The 26,181-nt window shown below is 44.2% G+C and overlaps 1 protein-coding gene across 13 annotated transcripts in view; it reads right to left on the reverse strand.

Moving 5' to 3' along the window:
* Positions 1-3,642: 3,642 nt before the first annotated feature.
* Positions 3,643-26,181, reverse strand: part of Cask (calcium/calmodulin dependent serine protein kinase) — a 350,715-nt gene continuing 328,176 nt past the window's right edge. For 8 of the 13 annotated variants that reach the window (XM_060375163.1, XM_060375171.1, XM_060375166.1 and 5 more), the window contains 5 exons: positions 24,168-24,248; positions 23,992-24,072; positions 20,103-20,305; positions 12,647-12,730; positions 3,643-8,953 (listed from right to left, as the gene is read on the reverse strand). In XM_060375163.1, the coding sequence (XP_060231146.1) occupies positions 8,777-8,953; positions 12,647-12,730; positions 20,103-20,305; positions 23,992-24,072; positions 24,168-24,248 (626 nt within the window). In that variant the 3' untranslated portion in view covers positions 3,643-8,776. The remainder of the gene's footprint in view (positions 8,954-12,646; positions 12,731-20,102; positions 20,306-23,991; positions 24,073-24,167; positions 24,249-26,181) is intronic. The other 5 variants (XM_060375161.1, XM_060375172.1, XM_060375169.1 and 2 more) reach the window with 1 other exon arrangement.

Genomic DNA, 26,181 nt, shown 5'->3' on the forward strand with positions numbered 1-26,181 from the left:
CCAACCAGCTCAAACGGTGTTGTTGGACCCCTCCAGCAAAGCCCCACCCACCACCTCTGCTGCCAGGTGGAGTCGGAACCCGAGTCACTCCTGTCTGACAGCTACACACCTCTAATTGCCACCTGAGCATAAAGCTCCCTGGCTTCCTTTTTTTTTTTTCTGAGTTCAGGTGCTGCACAGACACAGAAGCCCATGGATCACAGGTCTGGTCTAATGTTTGCTGCTGGGAAGCCAAGAGCAGATCTCCTGTGGCTTCCACTTTGGGAAGATTTCCTCACAGCGTTGGGAGGTGTTTAAAAGATTCCAGGTCTGTTCCAGGGCTTTTTTTTTTTTTTTTTTAAACCAGGCCCCTGTTGATGAGGATTGAAACAGGATCCTGAGCATTAACTAAGGCTTTTGTTTTTGACGAATGCGTTTGAATTCTCTTCTTGCTTTTGGCACAGGGCCCAAGGCTAACCTTGAGCTCCTTATGCCTTGAACTCTATCCTCCTGCCTCAGCCTCGAGTGCAGGGATTACGGGCTGTACTACCTTGCCTGGCTTCTAATTTAATTCTTAAAGCCCCAGATTTGAGAGTTGAGTTTATTAAACCTTTCCTCTATGGCCTGTGCTTTTGTATTTCTTTGACCTCAGCTTGGAAGTTATACCCTCTTAATTTCCTTTTTGTGAAAGAGCCCTAGAAATTAGAGTCTGTTTTTAAACACTGCCCCCTTTCAGCCCCATTTCTCTGTAGGAAATAACATTCTGGGACTGAATAGCCCATCCTAAGATCCATGGTGCCAGGAAGACTATTTCCCTGTCTGGGAACCTGAGCCCACAGCTAAATCTAAATATGCATAGTTTCTGTGTGTGTTTTTTTCTTTTGCTTCATCTTTTCTATAAGTTTTAACACTGTTATGTGGGCAAAGCAGAGGCAAATGGAGAAATTCTGTCTCCCCAGTTTTGGCTAAATTAAGTTTATAAACACACACACACACACACACACACACACACACACACACACACTTGCACACTGTTGAAAGCAGGGTAGTATTTGGATCCTGAGCCAGGCGTTATGTCTGGGGATTCTGGGAAATAAGTGCTCTAAACTAGCACCTTTGACTTAGAAAAATTCGTTAATCCCCAGCCCTTGACAATGTAAAGCTTAAGGTATGTTAATGCTATGTCCTTCTCAACTTCTGTGTCAGAGTTAATTATATGTAAAGTTAAAAGTCAAACAAACTAACATTGATATTTGTGTCTACAGATGTATTAATCTACTTTCCTATTTTCTCTTCACAGTTCCAGTTTTAAAACATTTATTTTGTGTATGTATGTATGTATGTATGTGTGTGTGTTTGTGTATGTGAATGCTACAGTATATATTAGAGGACAACTTTCAGGAGTCAGTTTTTTCCTTTTACCAGGTGAGTACCAGGTATTGAACTCAGGTCGTCAGGCTTGAGAGCAAGCCCCTCTACCTGCTGAGCCATCTTGCTTGCCCCTGGCTGGTTTAGTTTTGGTTGTAGGTCAGACATACTCACGAAATTACTTGAAGAACATTTGAAGCCTAGGGCAACGTGTCTTTCCTTCCTCGAGCAATGGGATTCTCTTCTGTGAGGTGCCTTTACGCATAGGGGATCTGAGCTCATCAGAACAAAATGTTAGGGCTGAGCAGACGTGGAGGGCACTGGTCTACCTTGTGTTGGGTCTCATCCATCGGCAACCTTTTGTGGAAGAGGCAAGTGCCCCCGGAGGAGAAGTCTTCCAGGTTTCCTCCCTGCCCTCGCTATTGGCTTTGTTCCAGGTCCTGGCCCCTCTTCACTCAATTCCTCACTACAGCTACATTGTTCATTTCTTTTTGTGTGTGTGTGTGCATGCATGTATGTAAGTATTCATGTACTATGTGCACCTGCATGTGCGAGTGTGTATGTAGGTGTCTGTGTTCTCAAAGGAAGTGGAGGACAGAGCTTGACATCAGGTATCTTCTCTGATTGTTTTTCTATCTATCTATCTATCTATCTATCTATCTATCTATCTATCCATCCATCTATTCATCTGTCTATTTGTAAAAGACAGGGTCTCTCAGTGAATCTGGAGGTCACCAATTACGCACACTGGCTGGCCAGTGTGCCCCAAGGGATCTTCCTGTCCACACCTTTCCAGTTCTGGGGTTATAGGCCCATGTTGTGCCTGGCTTTGTTACATGGGTGCTGGGGATCTGAGTTAAGGCCCTCATGCTTGTGTAGACGATGGAAGAACTCTTCTTTAGCCGCCAAAGACATTTACTTCATGCTTTGACTAGATCTTTTTTAAATGAGGGCTCAGTATTAGATTTTGTCAAATGATTATTGCGGGGAGTTGCAAAAATGATTATAGTGTTTTTTTTTTTTTTTTTTTTTTTTGTAACAGACGATACTATATGAAAGAACGCACACAGACCCCAGGTGTCGGGTTTGGTGTGTTGTCACCATCGCATAGCTCTTCGTAAGCAGCACTCCCGCAAGAGAAAGGGAACACTCGTGGTACTCAAGAATGTTCTAGGGGCAAGTCTGTGAAAGCTGTTCATTTGTGCTGAGCCTGCCTTGTGCATTCCCTGCTTCCCCACCTCCAGCCTCAGTTTACTCCCTCACAGTAAGAAGCCATTTGGGAGGTCTCAGGAGGCTTGTTTCTTCTGCGTTTCCCTCCAGGAGCTCGTCAGAATTGATTCAGATCCTCTGACAGCGAGTGGCTGTGAGGAGGGGCCACAGTGCCAGCCGAGGCCAGGATTCGCGTCTCTCCAGCACCGAGATGACAAGGCTATGTGACCATGCCTGGCTTTTTATATGGATGCTGGGGATCTCATAAATGCTTGGCAGGCACTTGACTGGCTAGCTGTTGTCCCCCCACCCCCCATCATGTCTAGACTCTTCTTACAGTGAGAAGTTCGAGTAAAGTGTTGGCTTGAAATCGCCCGTATTCATGTTTCCTTGTTGTGAGTCTTCATGCACTGGGGCTTGGCTTTTTTTTTTTCTGGGGTGTATGCAACACAGGGGTCTCTGCAAACACCTTCTTGAGCAAAGCAAAAGGCCAGAGCGGGGAGTGTGTCGGCTAGGTGGGCAGGGGCACCCCAGAAGCCATGTCCCATGCTCTAGCTGCACACCAAGCCAAAAGAAACCACAAAACCGCACCTGTGTCAAGTCAAGTGACAAGCCTTGAGCGCTCCCTCCTACAGCTTTCAGTGCAAACGTCAGCAACCACATTTGCCGAGCTGTGACACCTACATCACTAAAATCAATTTCGACTATTTCCAGCAGATGTCACAACTTGTGTTTGTCTCCCCCCCCTTTTTTTTATAAGGATCAGAAGCTATTTGAAATGTGTATCCAAATGCAAGCTGAAGCTTGTGACAGACATGGCTGAATGGGAAGGTTTCCAGGATGGAATGTGGGACACGCTCTACCCAGAGCGGGAGCAAGCCATCCCTCTGGTACAGACTTTTGTCCATGCGTGTATGTGCATGTGTTCGTGTGTGTGTGTGTGTGTGTGTGTGTGTGTGTAGGGGGGGAGCGTGTCTGCAAGGCCTAGGCATGCAGAAGGCTTAAAATCTGGCCCTCCCTCCTCTTGTACCTTTCATGGTGTTTGTTCCCAAGCTGTTTGGCCTGGAATCTGAGGAGACCACTGCCTTTTCATGTTTTATACATTTTATTCATACATTTCTCCAACTTTGAAATGACAAAAGCCCAAGTCTATGGTTTCCCATTACACAGCATCCTACAGGTATGTATATTCTACAAAGAATACTATGCAGTTTCTCTTCTTCCCCTGCCACACGAGATAACTGATTTCGACTTGTACTGTGCTGGCAGTGCCACCAGCATTGTGGTTGTTCAGGCAACAGGGCAAAGGGATTGGGATGGGAGGGCGTGTGCTAAGGCATGTAAATAGATACACACAGAGAGAAAGAAAAGCAGGACATTTACAAAGGATCCGAACCTTTCCAACCCCTTCAGCTCCTCTTGCAAGCTAAGGCTTTGCTGTACCCTGCAAATACTTACAATCGGATATGGTGAAATATACAACAACCATTAACATCTCTCTCTTTTTATCACTGAGACAATACTTTTATACTTCAAAACCTTTTATAAAAAGGCAATAATACATACAGAAAGAAAGAACACGTTGGCAAAGCTTTATGCAAAGACACCTCAGAACTGATCTGAGGGGCAACGCACCTACACTGCACGGAACACGATGCTGTTGGTCTCAGCACGACCTGCCTACAGAGGACATCCCAGGCGACATCAAAGACCAGAAATCAGCCCTGACCCCCCTCCCCCCTCAATTCTTGGTCTCTGCTAAATGAAAAATAAAGGCAAGGCCACTTTCTGTGGAGAAATACCTACTTCTACTCCCAAGCACGTGTCCCTCTGCTGGGGTTCTCTCCTGGGTCCAGAAAGACTCATCCCTGGACCTTACTCGGTCGCATGCTACAGAGAACAGATTTAACTCTTAACTAGTAGCAAAGTGCGAGTTTTTGCCCATACGCAGAGCTGGAGGTGTGCTTGGGATCAGAAAGGAGGTCTCTTGTGTGGCTGCCAACATCTCCTTCCTTTTTCTTTTGCTTGGTCCATTTGCACAGGTTCATTCAAGGGAGTTAATGGAGGGTGACAGTGGGGAGTCAGGATGTTCCCTGCCATCCCTCTAACAGCTAAGACTGGAGGACGCCTGTCTAGGGGACAGTACTTCTCTTTCCCTATAGCTGCTGCTGTTGCTGTGGGTGGAGGGCACCAGCAGGAAGTACAGATGGGAAGCCTGGGACTCTCTTCTTCTCTCCCCTTCCCTCTTTTTCACATCTGGATGGATGTGACAGCTGAACTTCACTCTGGAAGCCGGGCAATCTGAGACTTCCCACAAGTTTAAGGCAAATGGACATGTGCAGTGACCAGGCACAGCCAATTCACAGTAGGCCTCCCAAGTACAGTCCCGTAGCGAGTAGTACCACGTAGACAGGGAGACCCTATTTCTAAAGGGGCCAGAAAAGGGCAAGTGCCCCCAGACGAAAGCACAGATGAGAAGAGCATGCAGCCCTCCTGAAAGCCATAGTAAGAAGCAAGGCATCTCTCTAAAAGAATTAATTGGAGGCGCAGAATGAGAAAAATGCATGTAGGGGCTTCAGGGTGCCTTGGCATAGACAGCTCTTGTGACAGACAAGGCAGGCTGTGCTCAGTTCTCACAGTCACTCACCGCTAGCTGCATCTCCAGGTTGCTGACCTGAAATAAGGAGTGATGAGGGCTGCAAGTGGCTTGATTTTGGAATGCTTATCAGTGCACCCTCTGTTCTTTCCAAGGAGACATCTTTATAGAGAATTCACCAACCAAGCTGTCTTCTGGATGTTAGTGGCAAAGCAAGCTTAATTTTGCTCTGTGTAAGAATCTGACCTAAGATGCTAAAGACCATCCCATCTGTTGGAGACAAGAGAATGCTTTGGGCTGCCTCATCCTTAAGGGGCAGTTTCCATTCTGGGTAGCTCCTCATTTCCTGGAGGGTGGCTCAATTGATTCAACTTTCTTAAAGAATAAACTGGCAATCTTAATGAAGACACACCTGATTGGAAAAATAGAACTCCGAGATGAAAAGCTTGAAAAGATAACAGTAGCTTCAAAGGAAGGCTTGGACTGCCTGCCTGCCTGCCTGCCTGCCTGCCTGCCTGTTCCAGGCCTTGGGTGCAGGAAAGGCGCTGTTTCCTGCCCCTTCCTGCATGCTGGGGAACTCTGCAGCTTTAGCTATTCTGCCACCCACAGGCTGAGACTTTGCCTTCTGCATGCAAGTAGCAAGAAGTAGGTCAATGGGTTTCTTGGCCTTTCTGAGCAGATATTTTAAGCCACCTCACCTGACAGGGTGCATCTAAAAAACTTACAATGTTATCTCGACACTGGGAACCTTCCAGATGAATTAAACTGACTGACACTTTCCTTTTTAGTGTTCAGATAGGAATACACTGCACGTGAGAAGTAATTACTGCTTCATGATTAGAAAATCAGGGCACTCCATCTTTTTAACAAAGACCTTAGGAGATCCAAACTCTCCTGTTGTGGAATGTGGCTGGGGTGTCAGAGGCGACCCAAAATCTGGCTTTCTGATACAATTCAACTGTCTACTGCTATTTGCTGTAACATTTAAAAGCGCACGTGTGTGTTTCTGATGATGAAATGGAGGCAGTCAAGAAGCTTTTAGCAATTTCCTCTGATTGCTTGAGGTTCGATTGTACTGATAATACTGACTTCAGAAATGCTTTCTCCTCCAGGCCATAAACACACACTTTAGATGCGTGGATTAGTGGAAAAGAACAAATGATCTGTGGGGGAGGTTGCCATGTTCTAGGTGCGGGGTCGTCACCACCTGTATAAGGGCAGGAAGGATGCCTGCCTGTGCTCTTTTTTTTTTTTTTCTCTCTCAGAACCTCCAGGAGGACAGTGAGGAGAGAAGTACCCCAGGCCCCCAAGTACCAGAGTCCTTCTCTCAGTCTCGGGTCACGGGCCTTTGAGCTGGCCTTACTTTCCCTATGCTCATTTCTACCCGTAGGAACGTGGTAGATGGCTAAAGACAGACCTTGCCAGCATATCTGGAGATCTGCTCTCAAGGGCAAGCGGGGGGTCGGGAAGGGGGGGGGGAGAAGAGAAGAGGAAGGGATTCTAGATGGTTCTGTTTCCCACACTTTAGTTGCAGTCTTCTTTGTGCTTTACTGGAAGAGGTAGAGCAGGTACGGGGCCACTGGGAAAAGAGTGGCTTACGGTCAGTACTACTGAAGTAATGGTGTCTGGCCTGGGCACCAGTTAGGGTTGAGGTCAGCACTACACAGCCTTAAGCAAGACCTGTAGTCTCCTCCCTTCCCCTAGCAAGAGCCCACTTTTGAGCCTGCTTCTGGTGTGCTGTTCGGTCACCCCGCTGCGGGACTAAACACAAGTTATTTCTCACAAGATCTTGTTGGTAAGTTGTGACCCATCTGGGCACCGAGAAAGAATGATCTACAAACAGAAATCAAATGGTATTGTGTACTAATAGCTGGGCAGGGTGGGATGCTGGGAATAGGAGAGGAGTATGAATGCCAAAGTGCCTTCTCTGTTCAGTGCCAAAGAGGAGCTGTTCAGCCCAGAACTCATTTTGAACATTCTGCCAAGGCACAAAGTGACAGAGGCCACCTAACCCGCGAGAAATGAAAGAGATGGTCTGTTTCCAAGGACCAGAGTCATGTCAGCGCCTTGTCCTCTCACATGAAGGGGAAACACTCTAGTGACCTCTGGCAAAGAGTCTGAGATCCCCAGCCTAAAGCTCCTCTACTGATTCTGACAGCATAGCGGGGGGTGAGATGGTGAATGTTTCTGAAGCAACAAAGACAGGTGATTCCCCTGTGCCAAGGGATAGAGCAAGAGGAAGGAGAGACCACAGGCGGCCCTTGGAGTCAGATGTGCTCCAAGCTGTGCCCTGGCAGGCTGCTTTGTTGCCCCGCCAACTGATAACTCATTCCTGGGCCTTTGATGGGTTGGTGAGCATCTAACAAATTTTAAAACTGAAGATTGCCAGCTTGGAGACCTGAACAAATATATAATGAAATGAAGGACCCAAAGGCATTTAATTATTGAACACATACAATGAAGTATATTTTAAAAAATGGTCAGACTGTCCTGTTAGTTATCATTTTAAAGGAATTTACAGGGATGTTATAGATTATTCTTTTGGAATAATTCAGTTTGCAGCAAATGCCTAAACTGGTTTCTTCATTGCACAGTATATTCTCTTTAAATGGGTGCTTAAAACAATTACATACAGATTAAAAATCCGCATTTCTTTGCTTAATTAAAACGTTAATACTCTTAGACAACACAGATCTGAAATGGCGAAACCAGCAATACCCCCTCCCACCTTACAACAAATTAAATTGAGACAAAATTACAAACACATTTCACTACATGATTATTATTAATAAAAATCAGTTTCCTTTTTTTTTCCTGTTTTATAAAGTTGCCCGAAATGCAAGGGATGTGCATAGGTTTACAACTTAGTCATAATAGTAATTTATTCTTATTCCCCTGGGTGTGCCCCATGAACGGAATGTACTTTGCTGTAATTACAGATTGTTTTGTCCAACACAGACACACCGACAGCATAAATGCTCGCGACTGTCCACATGCATTAAGAGTCAAGACCCAACTTCAAATCTCTAAAAGGTTTACAGGGTGCTTCAAAGAGACAGTATCACAGTATCTGGATGTTACATAAAGGACTTAAAAAAAGAGAGAGAAAAAAGGCCTTTAAAAATTTATGACTGTTTTGCAATCACTAGACTAATTATTTCAAATAAATAAAGGAAAGAAAGATACTCCAATCCATAAAATCAGACTCTAAAAAGAATGTAGTGTTCCACCCCCAGTCAAGGTAACAGAATCATTGTTTATTATTATTAAAATAGATTATAGAAAGCAGCATCTATTTTGTGCAGTTTTTAGGGGCCTTGGAAATAAAAAGCTATGATTTCCAAAAATATAACATTCCAAAGGATTGAATAATACATACATTTAAAGATACATTTTATTAAAGTTTAGGAGAACTGATTAAAAAAGATACTGTCTCTTTAAATTAGTGTGTAATTGATTTTCTCCTCCTATCTATTCGGACATGACAATAATTATAAATGTAGGTCACACTACAACTAGGTAGTCTCTAGGGACCATGACCTGCTGACACAAGGTCGATAACAAAGAGGCTTTTCCACATAGGAGGCTGCTCCCAGTTTTGGACTCAGATAGCCACAGAGAAGCCTAATAGACCCAGGAAACTGGGACCCACTGTGGGGCTGTGCACACGAGCTCGACAGCTTCCTCCAGATGTCTGATTGTCTCATCAATTTCGTTGTTGATAATTGTGAGATCGAAGTAGTGTGCATAGGTTCTCTGCAAGACGTCAGACTCCTTCTGGAGGCGCTGAAGGGATTCATCCTGCATAGGGTGGCATAGCGGAGGGGCAGGTATGGGAAGAAGAGAAGAGCAAATACAAGAGAGAAGTCAGTTGGAAGTCTTTCTCTTTCTACCTTTCAGCTCATTCCAGTGTTACAACAGGCAAAAAACGAAACAAGGGTGGGGCAAGAGGCCCAGATGGCTTGTGTGACCGAGGAGGAGATGGTCCCTGTCCTGTGAGGGCAGGGCTAGAGAACTCCCACTGGCAACTGTGACTGGCAGATATGCCATGGGGTTCTCTGTAAAAAGCAGACAAAGCCAATACTCCAGCAAACACATAGGCCCCACCCGGGCCTAGCCGTTCCTATCCCAGAGCCACCTTGGGGGAGACCACGCAAGGCACAGATATCTAGTGGCTACAGTTTTTTACAAAATCATTCTTCTAAGCCAGAGCAGAGCACAGCTACCTATCTGATGGGAGCGCTAGTGTGGCTGATTTGAACTTTTCTTGGTTTCCTTCCCTTGGGCTTTTAAGTTCTTTTGAGCCTCATGCATTTCCGCTAACAAGCCTTGTCCTTGGACGACAAATGAAGTTGTGTTTGACCCCCATCTACTTAAAAGGTTTAGTGTGTTCCAGGGATGCAATGGCACATAAGTTCCCTCACTTGAGAGAACAGTCTGCGCCGGATGCAGAGCTTTCTGGATGCTACAAGCAATGGATGGAATAAGGCGCCAGTTCCTAAATACAACAGTAACTGGCCTCTGAAGAATGCCCCCAAGTTGGTCTATACTGGGAATGGCAGGAAAATGTCGCTGTTTGTGCACATGCTCATGTCTCTTAAGAAAACAGCTCCAGACCTTGAACTCTAAGCAGGCTCACTGTAGGATGATACCGCTGTAACACAGCTGGACTTCAACCATCAGAACTCTCTCCCAGGCTGAGCCTACACCAGGAGGGAATATGGGTTCTGCAGCTTGTCCCATTAATATTGTTTTTTTCTTTTGGAGTCAGAGTCTCACTATGTAGCCCAGGCTGGCCTGGAACTTGGAATCCTCCTGTTTTAGCTTCCCAAGTATTAGGATTATAGGCATGTGCCATCACATCCACCTTGAATACTCTAAAGGGCCACCAGAAAGAAAGTCTGTTTCTCTTTTTTTCTACAGGTCAATTCCAATTTGAACTTTGTGAGTAAAATGAACTATAAGCTTTCCACCCTACTTGCCAAACACTAGGTAGTTGTAAACTATTGGTTAGAGTCTTACACACACACACATACACTCCCTGCTCTTGGGAGGAGACAGGGACAGGGTCTTTGTATAGCCTAGCCTAGTCTTAGCCCATATTAATATATGTACATATCTGTAACTTTATGTTTCTTTGATTACTATCCCTCTCCTCAACCAGTGCATAAAACCTGTGCTGTGTGGTCTGCCTTGGCTTTGCTCCAGAGCTAAGCAGAGTGGCCCCCACACAGTATGTGCCTAATAAACGGTGATGAAAGAACAAGTGCTTGACTGATACTGGTCCCTTTAGGATTTTTGTATCAAGTCTACGGGCAAGAGACTAGGTGATTGTACTAGGAAATAGGGATCTGATCTTTGGAGAAAGTAAAAACTGTGATACCCTCAGGGGCCAAGGATTGCTGGGTGCCCAACCGTGGCTAAGGACCCTCCTTCCTCTTCTCTGAGGGCACGGTTCTCTGGCAAGGGCACGAGTAGGAAGGACATTCTATTCTAGCCCTGTGCAGGGAAAGGCAGAGCCCAGAGCAGCCAGGAACTCAATGTTCCTTATCTGGGTACTCTGACCAATCCAAGTGGACTGGTTTAGTCACCCTCTACAGGAATTTCAGAGCAGGACATGGCATGCTTTGAATGTCAGTGTGAACTATCCCAATGGTTGCAAGACCCCAGTCACTGGTCACCTTGTGCACACACTCTGCTTGTACCTGAAAAGCATAGTATTTTCACTGTGGCTCAGTTTCATAAGAAACATCCTCCCCCTCCCTCCCTTTAGCTCTCCTCCAGATCCAGGAGTGCTTCCTACCAGTCCCTGCAGGCACAGTTCTGAGAAGTCAGTCTGTGTGCCGGTGTGGTGGTGAGGGATGGGGTAAGGGTGGGTGAGGGTGGTTGGGGGTTTGGCGGTGGTGTTCTTTGTGCTTTTGGGCCTGGGCCTGGGCCTAGGATGCTGCTAGCAGGTTCTGGTTTGTTCGGAAAACTGGACTGGTGCAAACATTCAAGGAAATTTAGAGCTAGACAGAGTTCTCTTTAGAGCGGAACAAAGCTCCCTTGTGCCTACATCCTCCAAGGTGAGGAGGCTCTGTCAGCTTCTTTTGCAGCAGCTCGTCCCCTCTCATGTGATGACGTTTAACTCAGTGAAAACAAAATGCCTTTATTCTAACAGCAAAAGCAAGGATTTATGGGAACAAAATGTCTACATTCTACATCGATTAAAAGACACAGGCCGTATTTCACCACATCCTAGCTGGTACTTACAGGCAATTTTCTGCACCATTTTGGCAGCTATGGAAAATTAGTAAAAGGGCAGGACAACAGGCAAAACAAAAAACAAAAAACAAAGCAAAGATGATAATTCAAGAAAAATACATAGTAACCAAGGAAAAATGTTAACCACAATGGGGAGTTTCAAACATGGGGGAACAGAATTTTACAAATGAATAGGTCTTTTGCCAATGACATGACAAAGGGCGGGGACCAAATAAGCAATAAAGGTCAACCTAAATAGTAAAGGTATACACAACTTCCAAGTCTCGATCTAACTGTACTGAAAGACTGGGTCATTGACCACCGCACACAGTCGTTGAGTCTGCTGGTGGGTCCTAGACCCTTTAAAATCATGTTCTTCGGAATAAGTTTATACAGGAGTGTCTTCCTAGCTCAGGGTCACAGGAAGCAGATGCGATCACACCGGTCAGCATATGCTGCTGCCCTTACCTTCCCAGGAAGAGAGCCTCTGCACGGGCTTGGTGATACCTGGGGCCAGCTCTGGCAATTGCTGACTTGAGTTGGCTTGAAAGCACCCAGACTTTATTCTTTTTGTGGTGCTGGGGATGGCACCGAGGGCCATGTTCATGTTAGGCGAGTGAGGAATGAGACTGCCTGCTGGGGGGAGCTCATTTCTACCTTTGGTAGTCTCCAGGGGTCTTTGCAAGCAGAGGGAACCTGGACAGCACCATCAAAGTCATGGATCCTGCCAGGGAGGCAGGAGACTAGCTGCCTTGGGGGGCAAACTCTGCTTGGAATACCTCAGTCCTGGGGAACTGAGGGGCTTCCCCATATACTTCAGAAGTAGATTTTTTTTTTCTTTTTGAGACATGGTTCTCTGAGTAGCCTTGGCTGTCCTGGACTCACTTTGTAGACCAGGCTGGCCTCGAACTCACAGAGATCCTCCTGCCTCCCCCAGTACTGGGATCAAAGTCATGCGCCAGCACACCCAGCTCAGAAGTAGTTGTATTGAGTATGGCTGCTCTATCCCACATCACATCTCCTGGAGCAGACCTCCTGCTGCACTGGGGATGAGGCTGGACTTTAGTGTTTTGATCTCAAAGAAACAGCCTCCCTGTACAGTCTAATCCCCAATAGTGAACAAGACCCTTGTACTCTGGGAATAAGAGTGACCAGCCAAAGGAAAGAGCAGAGCTTTGCTCGGGTGTCTTCAGTGGAAGGAACACACATTCCTTACCACAGAGCATGCCAATCTGGCGAGTTCACACTTACCTCGTTTAAGCCTGGAGTGATAGTTGGCGCCGCAATGAAGACAACAAAGGGAGCAAACTCAGCAGTTCTCAGGACCTTCAGTGCCTGTGTGGAAAAGGAAGAAACTTAGAAGGAGAAATAAGTGAGATAGCATGCAAAGGAGCCTATAAAATGTGATACAACTGCAAAAGTCAAGGCTTTGGCTCAAGTTTTTGGCAAAGTATAATTAAATGTACCAACTTTATAAGTAATGCATATTGCTTTCCTCCTAAAGGGTGGACAACAGCTCGGAAAATAAGAGATGACAAATTGAACCTGGTTGTTATGAATCTCACAACTTATATGTTAGTTAATGTTCATTTAAACCTGGTGATTTGATAGAGCCTGAATTTTAGTTGATGGAAATGCATTCTGGGGAGACTTGGATCTGCAGGCTGGCTTCACACTGATTGGGAACCCACTTTGTCACATATCACACTGCAGTTTGCTAATCAAACAAAGAAAGCAAATCCTGACCACCATCACTATGTGGGCTGCATTCACAGTTACACAGGCCTTCTGACGAAAGGCCCCTGTGGGACTCATGGGAGAAAGCCTGGCTATAATAATGAAGTCCTGCCACTAAAACACTGTGTGGCCGTCGCTGATGCTTTGGTCCATGTGGGGACATGGCATTCAAGTGGAAAGCCCTTTGAGGCTTTCCTTCTAGCATCTTTCCAAAATGTGGTACATCTGTGCATGTGATTAGCTTGCTTAAATGTGTGGCCAGGCTGTGATAAGGTGCTGTGTAGGAACCGACTCTGTGAAGGCTCAGTGTTTCTGTTCCTCCCCTGGGAAGCCACAGTATTCTTAGAGGCTATAAATAGCCATACCAGGACAAAGCTGACCACATCCAGATACGTAATCCACACGGGACTGACGTGTGAATGATTCAGAGACATCAGACGTAAATACTTTGCTGTTCTCTTTTTAATTTTAGTTTTCTTCCCACTGAGACAGGTATATACAGGCTGGCCTCAAACTGGCAACCCTTCTGTATTGACCTGGGGTTACAGGTGTGCGTCATTGTGTAAGACTGCTTGCTGCTCTTTATACAAGAACTGGACATGTCTATTTTGTTACCTATATATTTTGCGTTGCAAATGATGCTTACTTTTGTGTTCTTTCCGCTGTTTCTTGTATTCCAACCTTAGCCTGGTTTATGGTGCTAGCCCTTAGACTGACTCCCTGCCTCTCGTTTTGGAACTTTGAAATCCATATTCCAACCCACTGGTAGCTGATCTTTCTGAAGTGCAAATTTTACCTTCCCCTCCTAACCCTTCAACAGACCTCGCTTTTGCACTGCAGGGAAAACACATGTTCCTTGGCATAAAGGCCGGGTCCCATGTTTAACTTCTGCCTAGCTCTTTTCCACCTCCTGGGTAGACTGGCCTTACTGAGCAACTTCCAGTCCTAGAAAAAGCCCAACTCTTTCCAGCTTCTTGGCCTTTTTGCTTGGAGCTTCCTCTACCTGGGCTTCCGACTCTCCCTTTTTTTCCCCCATTGCCCTTTCTGTTTGGATGAATAATCCTTTAGAACCTAGTTTCCGGCATGATCTCATATAGACAAGAATGACTTCCTATTTCTGATCCTCCTGCTTCCACATCCTGAGTGCCGGGATTACAGACATGCCCAGTTTTATGCAGTGGTGGGGGATGAGTCTGGGCTTCATGCTCACTAGGCATGCATTCTATCGCCTGAGTTGGACCTTAAGGCCCTGGTCCTCTTGTGCTGCTGATAGCACACCTGGCAGTTTCTCTGAGAAGTTCACCGTTCTCTGAGGCCCAGCTGTGTGTTGCTGAAGTACCCATCAATCAAACTGGAAGCACAGTGAGGGCAGTGAGGGCAGAGGCTGTGTGTGGTGCAGTTGCTTCTCTTATACTCAATACGGTACACCATAGACTGCCTTTTATGATTCGGTAAGAATGTAAAAAACAGTAAATCTAAAATGTACAACACTTATCCTGGCCTTTGAAGCAGGTCTAACCAGAGAGCTGCTGTCCTCTTGGCATCTCTGAGCCCACAGAAGTCTAAGATCCAATCTGATACTAAAGGTCTTCACTTGTGAGTATAAGCCCAGCCTGCACTAGGATTCTAGTTCTAGATTTTGGTCACATGTCTTTGGGTGGGTGACGGGAACCTGATTCACTGTCTTATCTCCCTAAAGCTCTTCACTCGTCAAGCCACAGGCCCAGAGTTCGGTCCTAAGAATGCGTTCCAAGCCTGCCCATATTCACTTTGGGTGGAGGGAGCTGCCCATTTCTTTGTTGTATCTGTTGTGACTGAGCATGTTACTCAAGTAAGCCTAACTAGGGTCCTCACTCAGAAATGTCCACTTTGTCACTATTATCTCAGGTAGTCATTTCTTCCTTCCTATGCCCTGGCAGCAGAAAGAATACAATGTCAGGCCGGATATAAGGCTTTCTCATTATCTCCACTGGACTGTCTCTCTCTCTCTCAACTAAAATCTAAAATATGGAAACATCCTGGTTGCTTTTCTCCCTGAGGTAGCTGACTGCCAGTTTGAACAGCCCATAAGAGTGGAACTCAGAGGACAACAACGATTCCCAGGTGGACAATGGTTTTCTTCTTCTTAGTCACCCACACTGCTACCAACCCCAATCGTGAGCTCTTTTTAATTTCTAGCCTGCCAACATGCTACTGCACGAACCAACTCGTTCCCTGGAAAGCAGCAATTTCACTCCCAGTGGCTTAGCCATATATCTCTGTGTGCTGCCCTAAGTCTACACCCAACTCTTCACGCCATCAAAGTCCCAAGGGAGGGCCATGTCTATCACATCACCGGGGGTTTCTTAGCTCTAGGCCCTGTCCCCCCATGACAGAGAATTTAGGGCCAAAGTCAATGCTTATCACAATAATTACAGTAGTTCCCGTGGTTCGCATTTTTGCTCCCCTGTCTTTTTCATAGTTTTCTATTTCTGCCTTATGTTATTGCAATTTCCAAAATTCCAATGTGCTCAAATCCCAACTGTGATTTTGTTGTCTTGGTAGGCCTCAATTTCAGCATTAGCACACATCTTTGTTTCCAACCATCCCTATCCTTGTATCCTGTTCTAGTTAGGCTTCTCAAGCAGGTACTGTTTTAGGTCCAGGCTCTGCTTGGCTCGTTTTCCAAGTTGCTTCAGGGTCAGGAAATGGAACTGCTCATAAGGATGCCCCTCCCTCAGGCGGTTAACTTCAGAGTTAAAGATGAACTCTAAATCTCTGATTTAAGGTGAGATACAAATTTGTTAATAGTCACAGGTAAATCTCTCTGAGTGTGAGGAGAGGAAGAAACAGAGAGAGAAGAAAGAGGAGGGAATGGAGGAAGGAAGGGAAAGAGGTAAGGAGGGAAAGTTAAGGGAGAGAGGGAGAGAGACAGGGAGAAAATATACTATAGAAAAACCACTGGAAACATACTGGATTCAAATAATCACTAGATTCACACTAGATTAAAAATGTATCATTCATTTATGAAAAAGGTAACTTATGGAGATAAATTCATTTTTTTTTGTAGTTCATCTACGTATGGCCAAGAATTAATCTCAGGTTATCATGGCACAGAACAAGAACCCATTTCACCTAAGGACCTAAGATAAGGTCTCATTTAGACTAATGTTTGCAAAGTTACAAAGTATTCAGGGCAAGCAGCCTAGTTACTTTTGTACACAAATGCAAGGGCTTTAGGAAGAGCACAGTGACCTCACTGTGCTAACCAGAAAACAGAATGACCCTTAGGGTCTCCCTGCATGCTAGGCAGTGCTCCTACCACTGAGCTAGGTCCTCAACCTCTGCTCTTGTTTTTAAGTTTAGATTCTTACTCCTTTTGGGATTCATCTTTGGATGACAACTTTTCTCCCTTTGGGGGAAGGCAAAGCTACAAATAATCTGTGATTAACTGGTTTTGACCTTGGATCTGGCCTTGAATTTATCATCCTCCTGCCTCAGCCTCCGGAGCATTGGGATTAACAGGCATGCACAGCCACGCCCAGAAGCTAGTATTCACTTTGTAATGCTGGTGACTGGTAAATCAGAATGCGGTTCAAGTTAAAAACCGCAATATGAAGTTCCCATTACTTACTACATTTATTATTGCGCAGTTTCTGCTTTACTGATATGGGTTACTTCCTCGACTTAGAGTTTTATTTCTACAAGAAATGAGCTTTATGGTATTTTTTTTTTCAGGTGCCACTAACATCGAGACTTTTCTACATGCTAAAAGAAAAAGATCAAGGTTTAAACTGTAGTATAATACACAAGGCAGGAGACCTAGAGGGTACCCCACTCACAATGGCACAAAAGGTTGGGATTTCTCATAAAAAAGTAAGAACCCCGACACAGTTCAAACCTCACTTTCTACTGGCTGGAAAACATTGGTTGATCACCATTACCTCAAGCTTGTTTTTCCTCATCTATGACAGAAGATACTGATAGAGTTCCTTAAGGTTACCGGGACTGGCAATATAGGAATACAAATTGTTGCTAATTTGAAAGCAGCCAGGTTATTAGTTTATTTATTTATTTATTTTTTTCTAGCTTAGTGTCACTGCCATGGTCTTTTAGGTTTGAAGTTAGATCAATACACCTTATCATTTAGGCTTGGTGCTTAAATTTAGCCTCAATTGTCTGAAATAAATCAAGATGGCAGAGAGCATTAGACATGTCCTAAGTGAGATGAGCCTCAGGGTTAGGTGGTCATACAATGGGCCACCTATGGGAGAAGGGGCTTCAGCTGAAGTAGATGTTGAGCAGATTAAAACAAGAAAAGCTGGGTTAGAGAGATTGCTCAGAGGTTAAGAGCACTGTCTGCTCTTCCAGAGGTCCTGAGTTCAATTCCCAGCAACCACACGGTGGCTCACAACCGTCTATCTTGAGATCTGGTGCCCTCTTCTGGCATGCAGGTGTACTTTCAGGCAGATACTGTAGACATAATAAATAAATAAAACTTAAAAAAAAAACAAGAAAAGCTAAAGACACTTTTACTACTTTGGAAAGCGTCTGAGGCAAATGCAGGAAGAACTTTTATCCTCCCCAGCTTGTCTTCTTGAATGCATTTTTAGCTCTAGGCGCATAGCCTGGCGTATTAGTGGTTAGTACAAAGGTGTTAAATCAGACTATCGAGATCCAGTAGAGGCCTCAATCTAACCAGCTAGGGTGGGTAAGGGGCATGGAGGAAAATGTTCTAAGAACAAGGCCCTGCCTGGAAGTAAGTCACTCACGGCCACAGACACCCTGAAAGCAGGGTGAGGGTGCTCCCCAGCCCTGGAGAGAGCGGGCTGAGGGCAGGGAGGCCCAGCGGGGCCCTGTTGAGTATGGACCTCATGGGTATCCCAGGTTGTATTGCCATACATATCATGCACCTAGGAGTACAGACTGGGCAGGAAAGCCTGGGACCAGAGTGGTCAACCAGTCCATTAGAGGGGCCAGACAGCTCTTGGCCATCCTTGTCCCTAGGAGCACAGCCCCATATGGCTAAGGCAGAGGCTAGGATGCCTAGGGCCCACCCTCGGGGGCCAGTAGAACTGAGAGATCACAGTTGTGAGAGGAAAAGAAACAGGAAGCAGGAGAGGAGTGCAGGTGAGCTCATCCAGCAGTCAGGGCAGCAGGGGCCAGTGTGCCCTGCAGGAAAAGGTCCCGGGCCAAGTGCAATGGAGAAAGGATCTGCTGTGGATGTTCTGATGAGGCTGAGAGATGGGTCTCCCGCTCAGCAGTGCAGAGCAGTGCATGGCTGTGCAAGGGCAAGGGGATAGGGAGAGCTGGGTGCTATAAGTGGAGCAGCAGCGGCAGCAGCGGTGGTGGTGGTGGTGGTGGTGGTGGTGGTGGTGGCGGCGGCGGTCGCAGGGGCAGCAGCAGCAGGGAAGGCAGAAAGCCCTTGGAAGTGGCCTGAGGTAATGCAGAGGGATCTGAGGAGCCCTGCAGCCAGCATACTGCTAGAGACATTACTACCAGCAGAAAACGACGTTCAGGTGAAGACCAGTGTGGAACCCAAGGAGAGGATGTCGAAGACCAGGACCAGGATTGAGACTTTGCCTCTAGCCACCCCTGGCCAGAAGATTTTTCCAATCCCTAGTAAGGAGGGATTAGTAGTTAAACAAAGATCAATCTGCATTACACATCATCATATTTAGTTCTATATAGGTCCAAGTTAACCATTAAGTAAACCACAGTGGTTACCTATTGTTGTACTCCTCCCTAGCCCCTAACCAGATCCTGTTGTGATTTCAGAAGTTCTGAGTACAAGAACCCCACCTGGTGCTATAATGGAAATGGATGAACCTGTTGGCCATAGGTTAGAATCTTGGATCCTAGAAACTGAGCCATCAGGGCCCAGATCACATAAACTGGTTTAGCATTTAGGGATGGTTATGAGACCAAGCCTCATACAGTGGCCTCTCAACAGAGATTTTCACTGCCTGGGACAGGCACATAAGCTGAAGCAGAACCTCCTCAACCAGGGGCAATTCTCCACATCTCCTCAGATGGTGCACCCATTCTAATCTAAGCGATGAAAGGTGTGGGGTATAGATCCATCTTAGAAATGGCAGAGGTGAGTCCCTAAGAGTCCCCATCAGCCTGTCCTGTAACCTCCTCTGATGTCTGTCATTCACAAGCTCTTTTCCTTGTGCTTTAAGCCCCATTCCGACTTGGCTTATGCTCGGGCATGAACATTTAGCTTGTCAGCATTCCTGTTTTGTTTGTTCATGCTAAGCTTGTGCCCATCCTCCCGCCAAGCTATGATGATGCCAACCCTTGTGTGAAGTCTCCAGGTTTCTTTCTCAAGTTCCTTCATTGCTCTAGCTTCCTACATATGACTTCGCTAGAAATCATTAAAACAGCCATCTTTGTCTCTAGCTCCTTTTTGAGTCTTCTCCAAGTTCTTCATTTCTCTCTTCGGGAAAGGTGAGAGCAGAGGCTGAGGGCCACCTGGGCTCTTACTCCCTGCTCCCGCTAACACTGGGCTCACCAGCACTTGTTTCATTGAGCTCTGGCTCTTTCACACCTAAACCTCGGGATCAGTTTTTTCACAAGGGAGCAATGTGAGTTACTGGCAGATGCTCTAATGGCCCAGCGTGGGCTATACTGGCAGAGCGGAGGTGGGGTGCTGTGACAACTGCCAGAGGCCCAGCCTGAGGTCAGGTTAAGTGTAGGATTCCTGGCAGGCACGGAACCCAAATGGGCCCTTCACCGAGCTTCTGAGTATAAGCTTCAGAAGACAATGATTTGCTTCTTCAATGCATGTTGTGTATGTTGAATTCAGTGACAGGTCAGTTTGCATCCTAGGCTGTTGAGCCAGGCAGTCCTGAATACTCAAACTTTCCTGTGGCTTTGAGGATTATTTCTGTGACCTGACCCTTTCTGATGGGATTTTGGATTTCAGAATCTGAGTTTATCAGCATGCAGGGAAGCTGGAGTGTATTCAGGGTGGCTTGGACATTACCTGAGGCTCCACGTCCAGTATTGCAATCAGCCCCTGCTCATGGATTTTCCGAATGGTCTCCAGTTTTGTTCCGTACATTGCATCCTCGTGGCTACCATACTCCAAGTATTCATTATTTGAGATGTCTTGCATCATTTGGTCATGAGATACAAAGTAATAATTCTTGCCATTTTCTTCATCTTTCTTTGGAGGTCTGGTTGTATCTGCAAAGTTCCATACATGAAAGGTTTAAATGGCTGGACTGATGAGTTATATTCCCAATGTATCTACTCAATCACCCTGTGTGTGTGCATGTGTGTGTTGGGATCTAGGCTTCTGTGTATGCTAAGCAAGCGCTCTACCAACTGAGCTCTGTAAACTTAGCTCCTCAACTGTTTCTTAAGAGCTGTGAAGCCATAGCTTAATGACAGCATACAGTTACAATGCCATCACTTGAAAGGTGGCAATAGAAGATTACAAGCTCAAGACCAGCCTGGGACACAAGAGACCTTGACTCGAAAGGGAAAAAAAAAAGCTGTTGTTTCTTTACAGTGTTTTATAGCCTCTGTTCCCATCTCCAGTTCTGTTGCAGAAGCAATTTAAAAACCACATTTGTTTGTATATAGCATCATACCAGCTGTTTCTTTCTTGTCGTTAGGTGACTATTTCAGTGTTGTGAGATGTATTTCATGCCACTTTAGGAGGAAAGACATGAAGTGACTGTGGTATTTTGAATAAAAAATAGCCCTGATATGACTTAGGTATTTGAATACTTGGTGCCCTGTTGGTGGAACGGTTTGGGGAGGTTGAGTCACTTAGGACAGGCTTGGAGAGTTGTCCCACTTTCAGTTTGCACTCTCTGCTTTGTGTTTGAGGCTAGAAATGTGATCTCTCAGCTTCATTCTGCTGCTATGCCTACCCTGCTATGATAGACTCTTCTCCCTCTGGAACTGTAAGTTACCCTGGTCACAGTATTTTGTTACAACAACAGAAATATCACTTTATAGGGAGACTCAAGAGTAACACAACCCACTCTCCTTTAGCTTACTTGGGTCCCATGTAGAAGAAAGAAAGAAGAAAAGAATGGATAGCTACATGGGGCTGTTTATATTTAAACGAATGACAATGAAATTGTTCAGTTTCTTAGTCTCACTAGAGACATTTCAATGGCTGAACAGCCACAAAGGACTATTCTATTGGACAGTTCAGGTATTGAATGTTAGAATATAGCAAAAGGCACACACCCTACTGAAAACACAATGGACTTAAAGAAGTATGGCTATGATTGTCATTGAAAACCTAAAACAAAGGATGAGGTGAGGAAGCTATGAACTGGTTTATAGGCCAAAGAGTCCATCAGAAGTGTTTCGTTTTTGTTTTGCATTTTTGAGACAAGGTTTGACTTTGTATCCCTGGCCACCCTAGCACTTGGCGTGTTGCCCTGGCTGGACTCGAATCTGTGGCACTCCTTCTGTTTTATCCACCCAAGTGCTGGATTACAGGTGTGCACCATGGTGGCTGCTTTGCTTTCAGATTTTATTTTTGAGATTTCTTTTTATTTTATGCCCATGTGTGTGCCTAGTGTCTGCAGAGGTGAGATGAGGGCATTAGATTGCCTGGGACCGGAGTGATAGACTACTGTGAGCTGACATGTGGGCACTGGGAACCAAACCTGGTTCCTCCACTAGAGCAGCAAGTGCTCTTAATTGCTGAGCCAGCCCTCCAGCCCCTGCCTTAAAGTTGTTGAGGTGTAGTCATGCATAGTTGTTGATAGTTTGTTTAGGGCTATTTTCATTTTACACTGGCAGAGATGAGTAGTTGTAACAGTTGTAAGCCTTCAAATACTCAAAAAAAAAAGGTTTGTCACCTTCCAAGTTAGTGTATACTAAAGTACATGCCAATATGCAGAATATAACTTTAGCAAGTATTTTGCTAGAGTAACTCAGGAAATTGGTGCTATGGTTTAGAAACAAAATGTCCTACCTAAAGGTACACATGTTGGAAGACTTGGTTCCCAGTTGGTAGATCCAATCATTGAATAGTTACTGGATCAAGGGGGCTTTGACCTAATCGATGGATTGATCTACTCATGCATTTATAATTGGGTGGCATTAGTGGGGGTATGGCAATATATGGAGGTAGGATCTAGTTGGAGGAAAGTAGTTCATTACTGAGGAGAATACCTTTGGACACTATACCCTATCCTGGCTTCTCTGTTTCCTGGCTCTCATGAGGTAAATATCTTTGCTTTGCTATAAGCTTTTGCGATCATGGTGTTCTGTCTCAATATAGGCCCAAAGCAATAGAGCAAGCAAGCCACCCATGAACTGAACTGACATCTCTGAACTGAGAGCCCAAATCACATTGTTCCTTTTAAATTGTTCTTTCAGATATTTATCACATCAGGAACATAGTTAAGACACACACACACACACACACACACTTTCTGTCTTTTCTCCCCACTTTTCCCTCCCAGCTTTTATTCTCTCATCTTTTAACTACCTCTCTTCTATACTGGTTCCTTGAATAGAGACAAATGTATGCTACTCTTTGCTCACTACATGAGACAAAGCAAACTTAAAAACGATGCTTTCTCCAGTTACATCAAAAGCTGAAGCTGGCACTCCTAATCTTCAGTTATCTCAGGTTAATTGTACAGTACACATATATCTGGGGTCAAATATTTAAATATTTAATAGATCAGACACAGTTGATGTCATCAAAAGTAAGCTTCAAACCTAAGCTGGTTAACTAGATATTTAATAAGCAGGAGGTACAACTGCTATGTGATCAAGATGAAACGGAACTTTACCCAAACCCACTCTACTCATGATACAGACGTGAGAAATGAAAGAACATTTCCAAATGAGCAGACAATTGCAGTGGCACCAATGGCACTGCTCAATAAGCTTTTCTCGTGCTAATTCATGGACTTCTAAAGGCCTCTGGCTCACTGAGGTGTACACTGACCTTCCTTCTGAGCACCTTGAAGGGAGAAACTGGTTCTGACATTTTTGTTTGCTGCTCTTTTTTGGTTTGATTTTTTTTTTTTTTTTTTGAGGCATGGTCTTGAAATGTAGCTAGCCCTGGCTGCCCTCGAACTTGCAGGGGTTCTGTTGTCCCTGTCTCTTGAGTGCTAGATTATAGGTATGTGTACCATCCCTGGTTACTTCTGTAGTTCTAGAATCATCCTTTATTTGCTCTGAACCAACCCCTGACCTCTGGATGGTTTTTGGTACTGAAATGTTACCCTTTAAATAAGGATGTGAACATTCTTATAATAAATGATAGGTCAGATAGCTATGATGAGCCACCGCATGCTTCATACACATACCCTTGAACTCTTTTTACAACCATACAATTATTTCATCTCACAGTCGAGGAAATAAAACAGAGCAAGAGGTTGATAATATAAAATAGACAAGTTAGGGGAACTGAAAAATACTGCAGATTTCGATTCCTTATACTAAATAACAGACAGTACATGGACTGGGTTTTAGAGGTGATGAGAAGTCAATAATGTAGATAATGACTGAAGGAAATGTGGTTGTAAAGAGATAATTATAAAACAATTAAGGCTTATTTTTTAAAGAACATTAATCTAGATAATGTTTATGACATACTGTTGGAAAAAAGAGGTTACAAATAAAATGGATAAGACTAATGCTGCAACTCCCCACAGCCCTTATGTTTATATCAAGAGAAGCCTGGAGGGAGTTACAGTGAATATTTATGGTTCTTATTATTTGGAAAATAAGTTTGGAATTACTTAATTTTCTTCGTTGATTTTGTTTTGGGTTTTACAAATTTCCTAGCAAACAGTTATCTGTATTATTAAAATATGCACATTACAATGATAAGAACATGATAGGAAAAAAAAAGAATTCAAAGAGATTGATCCGTTGCTTACGTGGAATGGGGTATGCAAACCGGTCCGGGTGCTTTGTGATGAGGGTGTTTTTTATGTGTCTTCTCCCAACACCATGTGCGCCTATGTGATTTTTGAAAAGAATGGTAAAATTAACAACTAGTAATTACATTCATAGAACAGTTTGGAGGTAAGAATGAGTACATAGCTAAACTTACCTAATAAGACTAATGTTTTCCTTTTGAATGCTGGCAGTTTGACTACTTCCTCATATGTGACAAGATCTAATTGATCAAACACTAAAATGCAAAAATTTAGAAGAAAGGTAAGTTCATGGAATGGATATCTCATGGAGGTGAATTATAATTTTATTGGAAAAATTAAGTTACAGTGACACCATGAATCCCACTTTTGATGTGCAGCTTATATGTGATTTAATTTATACTGCTACTATGGGAGAAAGTTTCATTTTTAAGCCCATGAAAATGCACTGGAGAACCAAGAACAACCAAAGAGATGATGAGTACATGCATCAAAGTTCAATGCTAGAGGATGCCACATTATTTTTTTTTTCATGCAGTATTCTAACAAATCATTTGAAGTCACTCAGAACCACATGCTGTTCACATTTTCACAATTCTAAGAAATCAGCAATACTGAAAAGAAAAGTCTATGGGCAGCAACCAACACAAGTAGAGCATGGGTGTGACTGAAGTCAAGCTAGTGAGGGCCAGCTGCTGCACTTCCAGAGATGGGTGAGAAATGCAAGGTCACTCAGTGTTTATTTACTGTTATTGCTCTTCTATTACTTCTTAAGAATTGATGAAGGCGGCATGTTAAACTCGGTCGAAGCCAAGTTATTGAAGGATTTTTATAAGCTTTTAGTTGAACGTTTCACAAACTTTACTACAACTCAGGTATTGGGATTTTAAGCAGGGAGGCATGCGTTCCTGGCCCAGAAAACATGTCAGCCATGAATCATATAGGAAGCTATGTCATAAATCAGGGTAAACAGGATGGAAATAATCATGGAGAGTCTAAGCATGGAAAGGCAGTATATTATAGACAGAGAAATACTTTTAAAAAATGGTTCTGGAAACCCTCTTCTCAGCAATACTATGATGAGGACAATTTCAAGCAATATGGGAAAGTTATCATAGTGAATGGTCACTGCTGTTGAGGTTCGACATGGTCTGAGTCTCACACATCTGAAAATTCTCCTAAGAAGACTGAAATTGTATATCTGCATTTCCTGTAATGCACCCCCCCTCCCAGTACACAAGGAAGTTTCTTCTTAAAATGTTGATCTCCCAGGATTTCAGAGGAGGTGAAATAATTCAGTGAAATGGATTCCATGGTTGAATCATGCAGAGAGCTTCTGCTCCCTGAAACAATATGGTCAAGGGATCTTGAGAATCAGCTCAGTCCTTAACACTTCAAATACAATGCATGGTTTTTGCATAGTAGCAAAAAACCTTATGATTCAAAATAAGATATCATGGAATAAAATAGATCACAAATACATAAACGAACAAAAAGCATCATTCTCAAAATATATAAATAAAGGAATGTAATATATTAAAATAAGGGTCAGTGCATATTAATGGGTCTTTTTGCATTTCTTTTCTTTTGATAACATGATTCTATAAAGGTTGAGAAAAAAAATCTTTAGACAATATTCTCTAGCAATAGCTTATGTTGGAGAAATATTTGCAGAATGGCCTAGTCACAAAATGAAAATGAACATGAGACTCCCTGTGGTAGAGGTAGCTCGCTGTGCTGCAGTGGTAATGGAATGATGAGAATTGCAGAAATAAAACCAAGAGTGCTTATGGCATTGCTTTCTGTACCTATTGCCTTGAATAATATGTCCATCAAGGAAAAGTGTGCTTATGGGAAGAAGTGCATCAGCAAACTGATGTGTTTTAAGCTATTAAAACCATTAAGTGTTTTATGAAAGAGCAAGATGATGATGACACAAAAGTTTTTGAAAGGTAGGTATATCCCTCTCCCTCTACAGAGCTCTAACTTGAGTCTTGCTTATTTATGTCTTTGTCATCTTTCTTTCTTTCTTTCTTTCTTTCTTTCTTTCTTTCTTTCTTTCTTTCTTTCTTTCTTTCTTTCTTTCTTTCTTTCTTTCTTTCAAAGACAGGGCTTCTCTGTGTAGCCTTGGCTATCCTGGACTCACTTCTGTAGCCCAGGCTGGCCTCTACCTCACAGTGATCCGCCTGC

The sequence above is a fragment of the Meriones unguiculatus genome, chromosome X (assembly GCF_030254825.1).
Source record: "Meriones unguiculatus strain TT.TT164.6M chromosome X, Bangor_MerUng_6.1, whole genome shotgun sequence".
NCBI lineage: Eukaryota > Metazoa > Chordata > Mammalia > Rodentia > Muridae > Meriones > Meriones unguiculatus.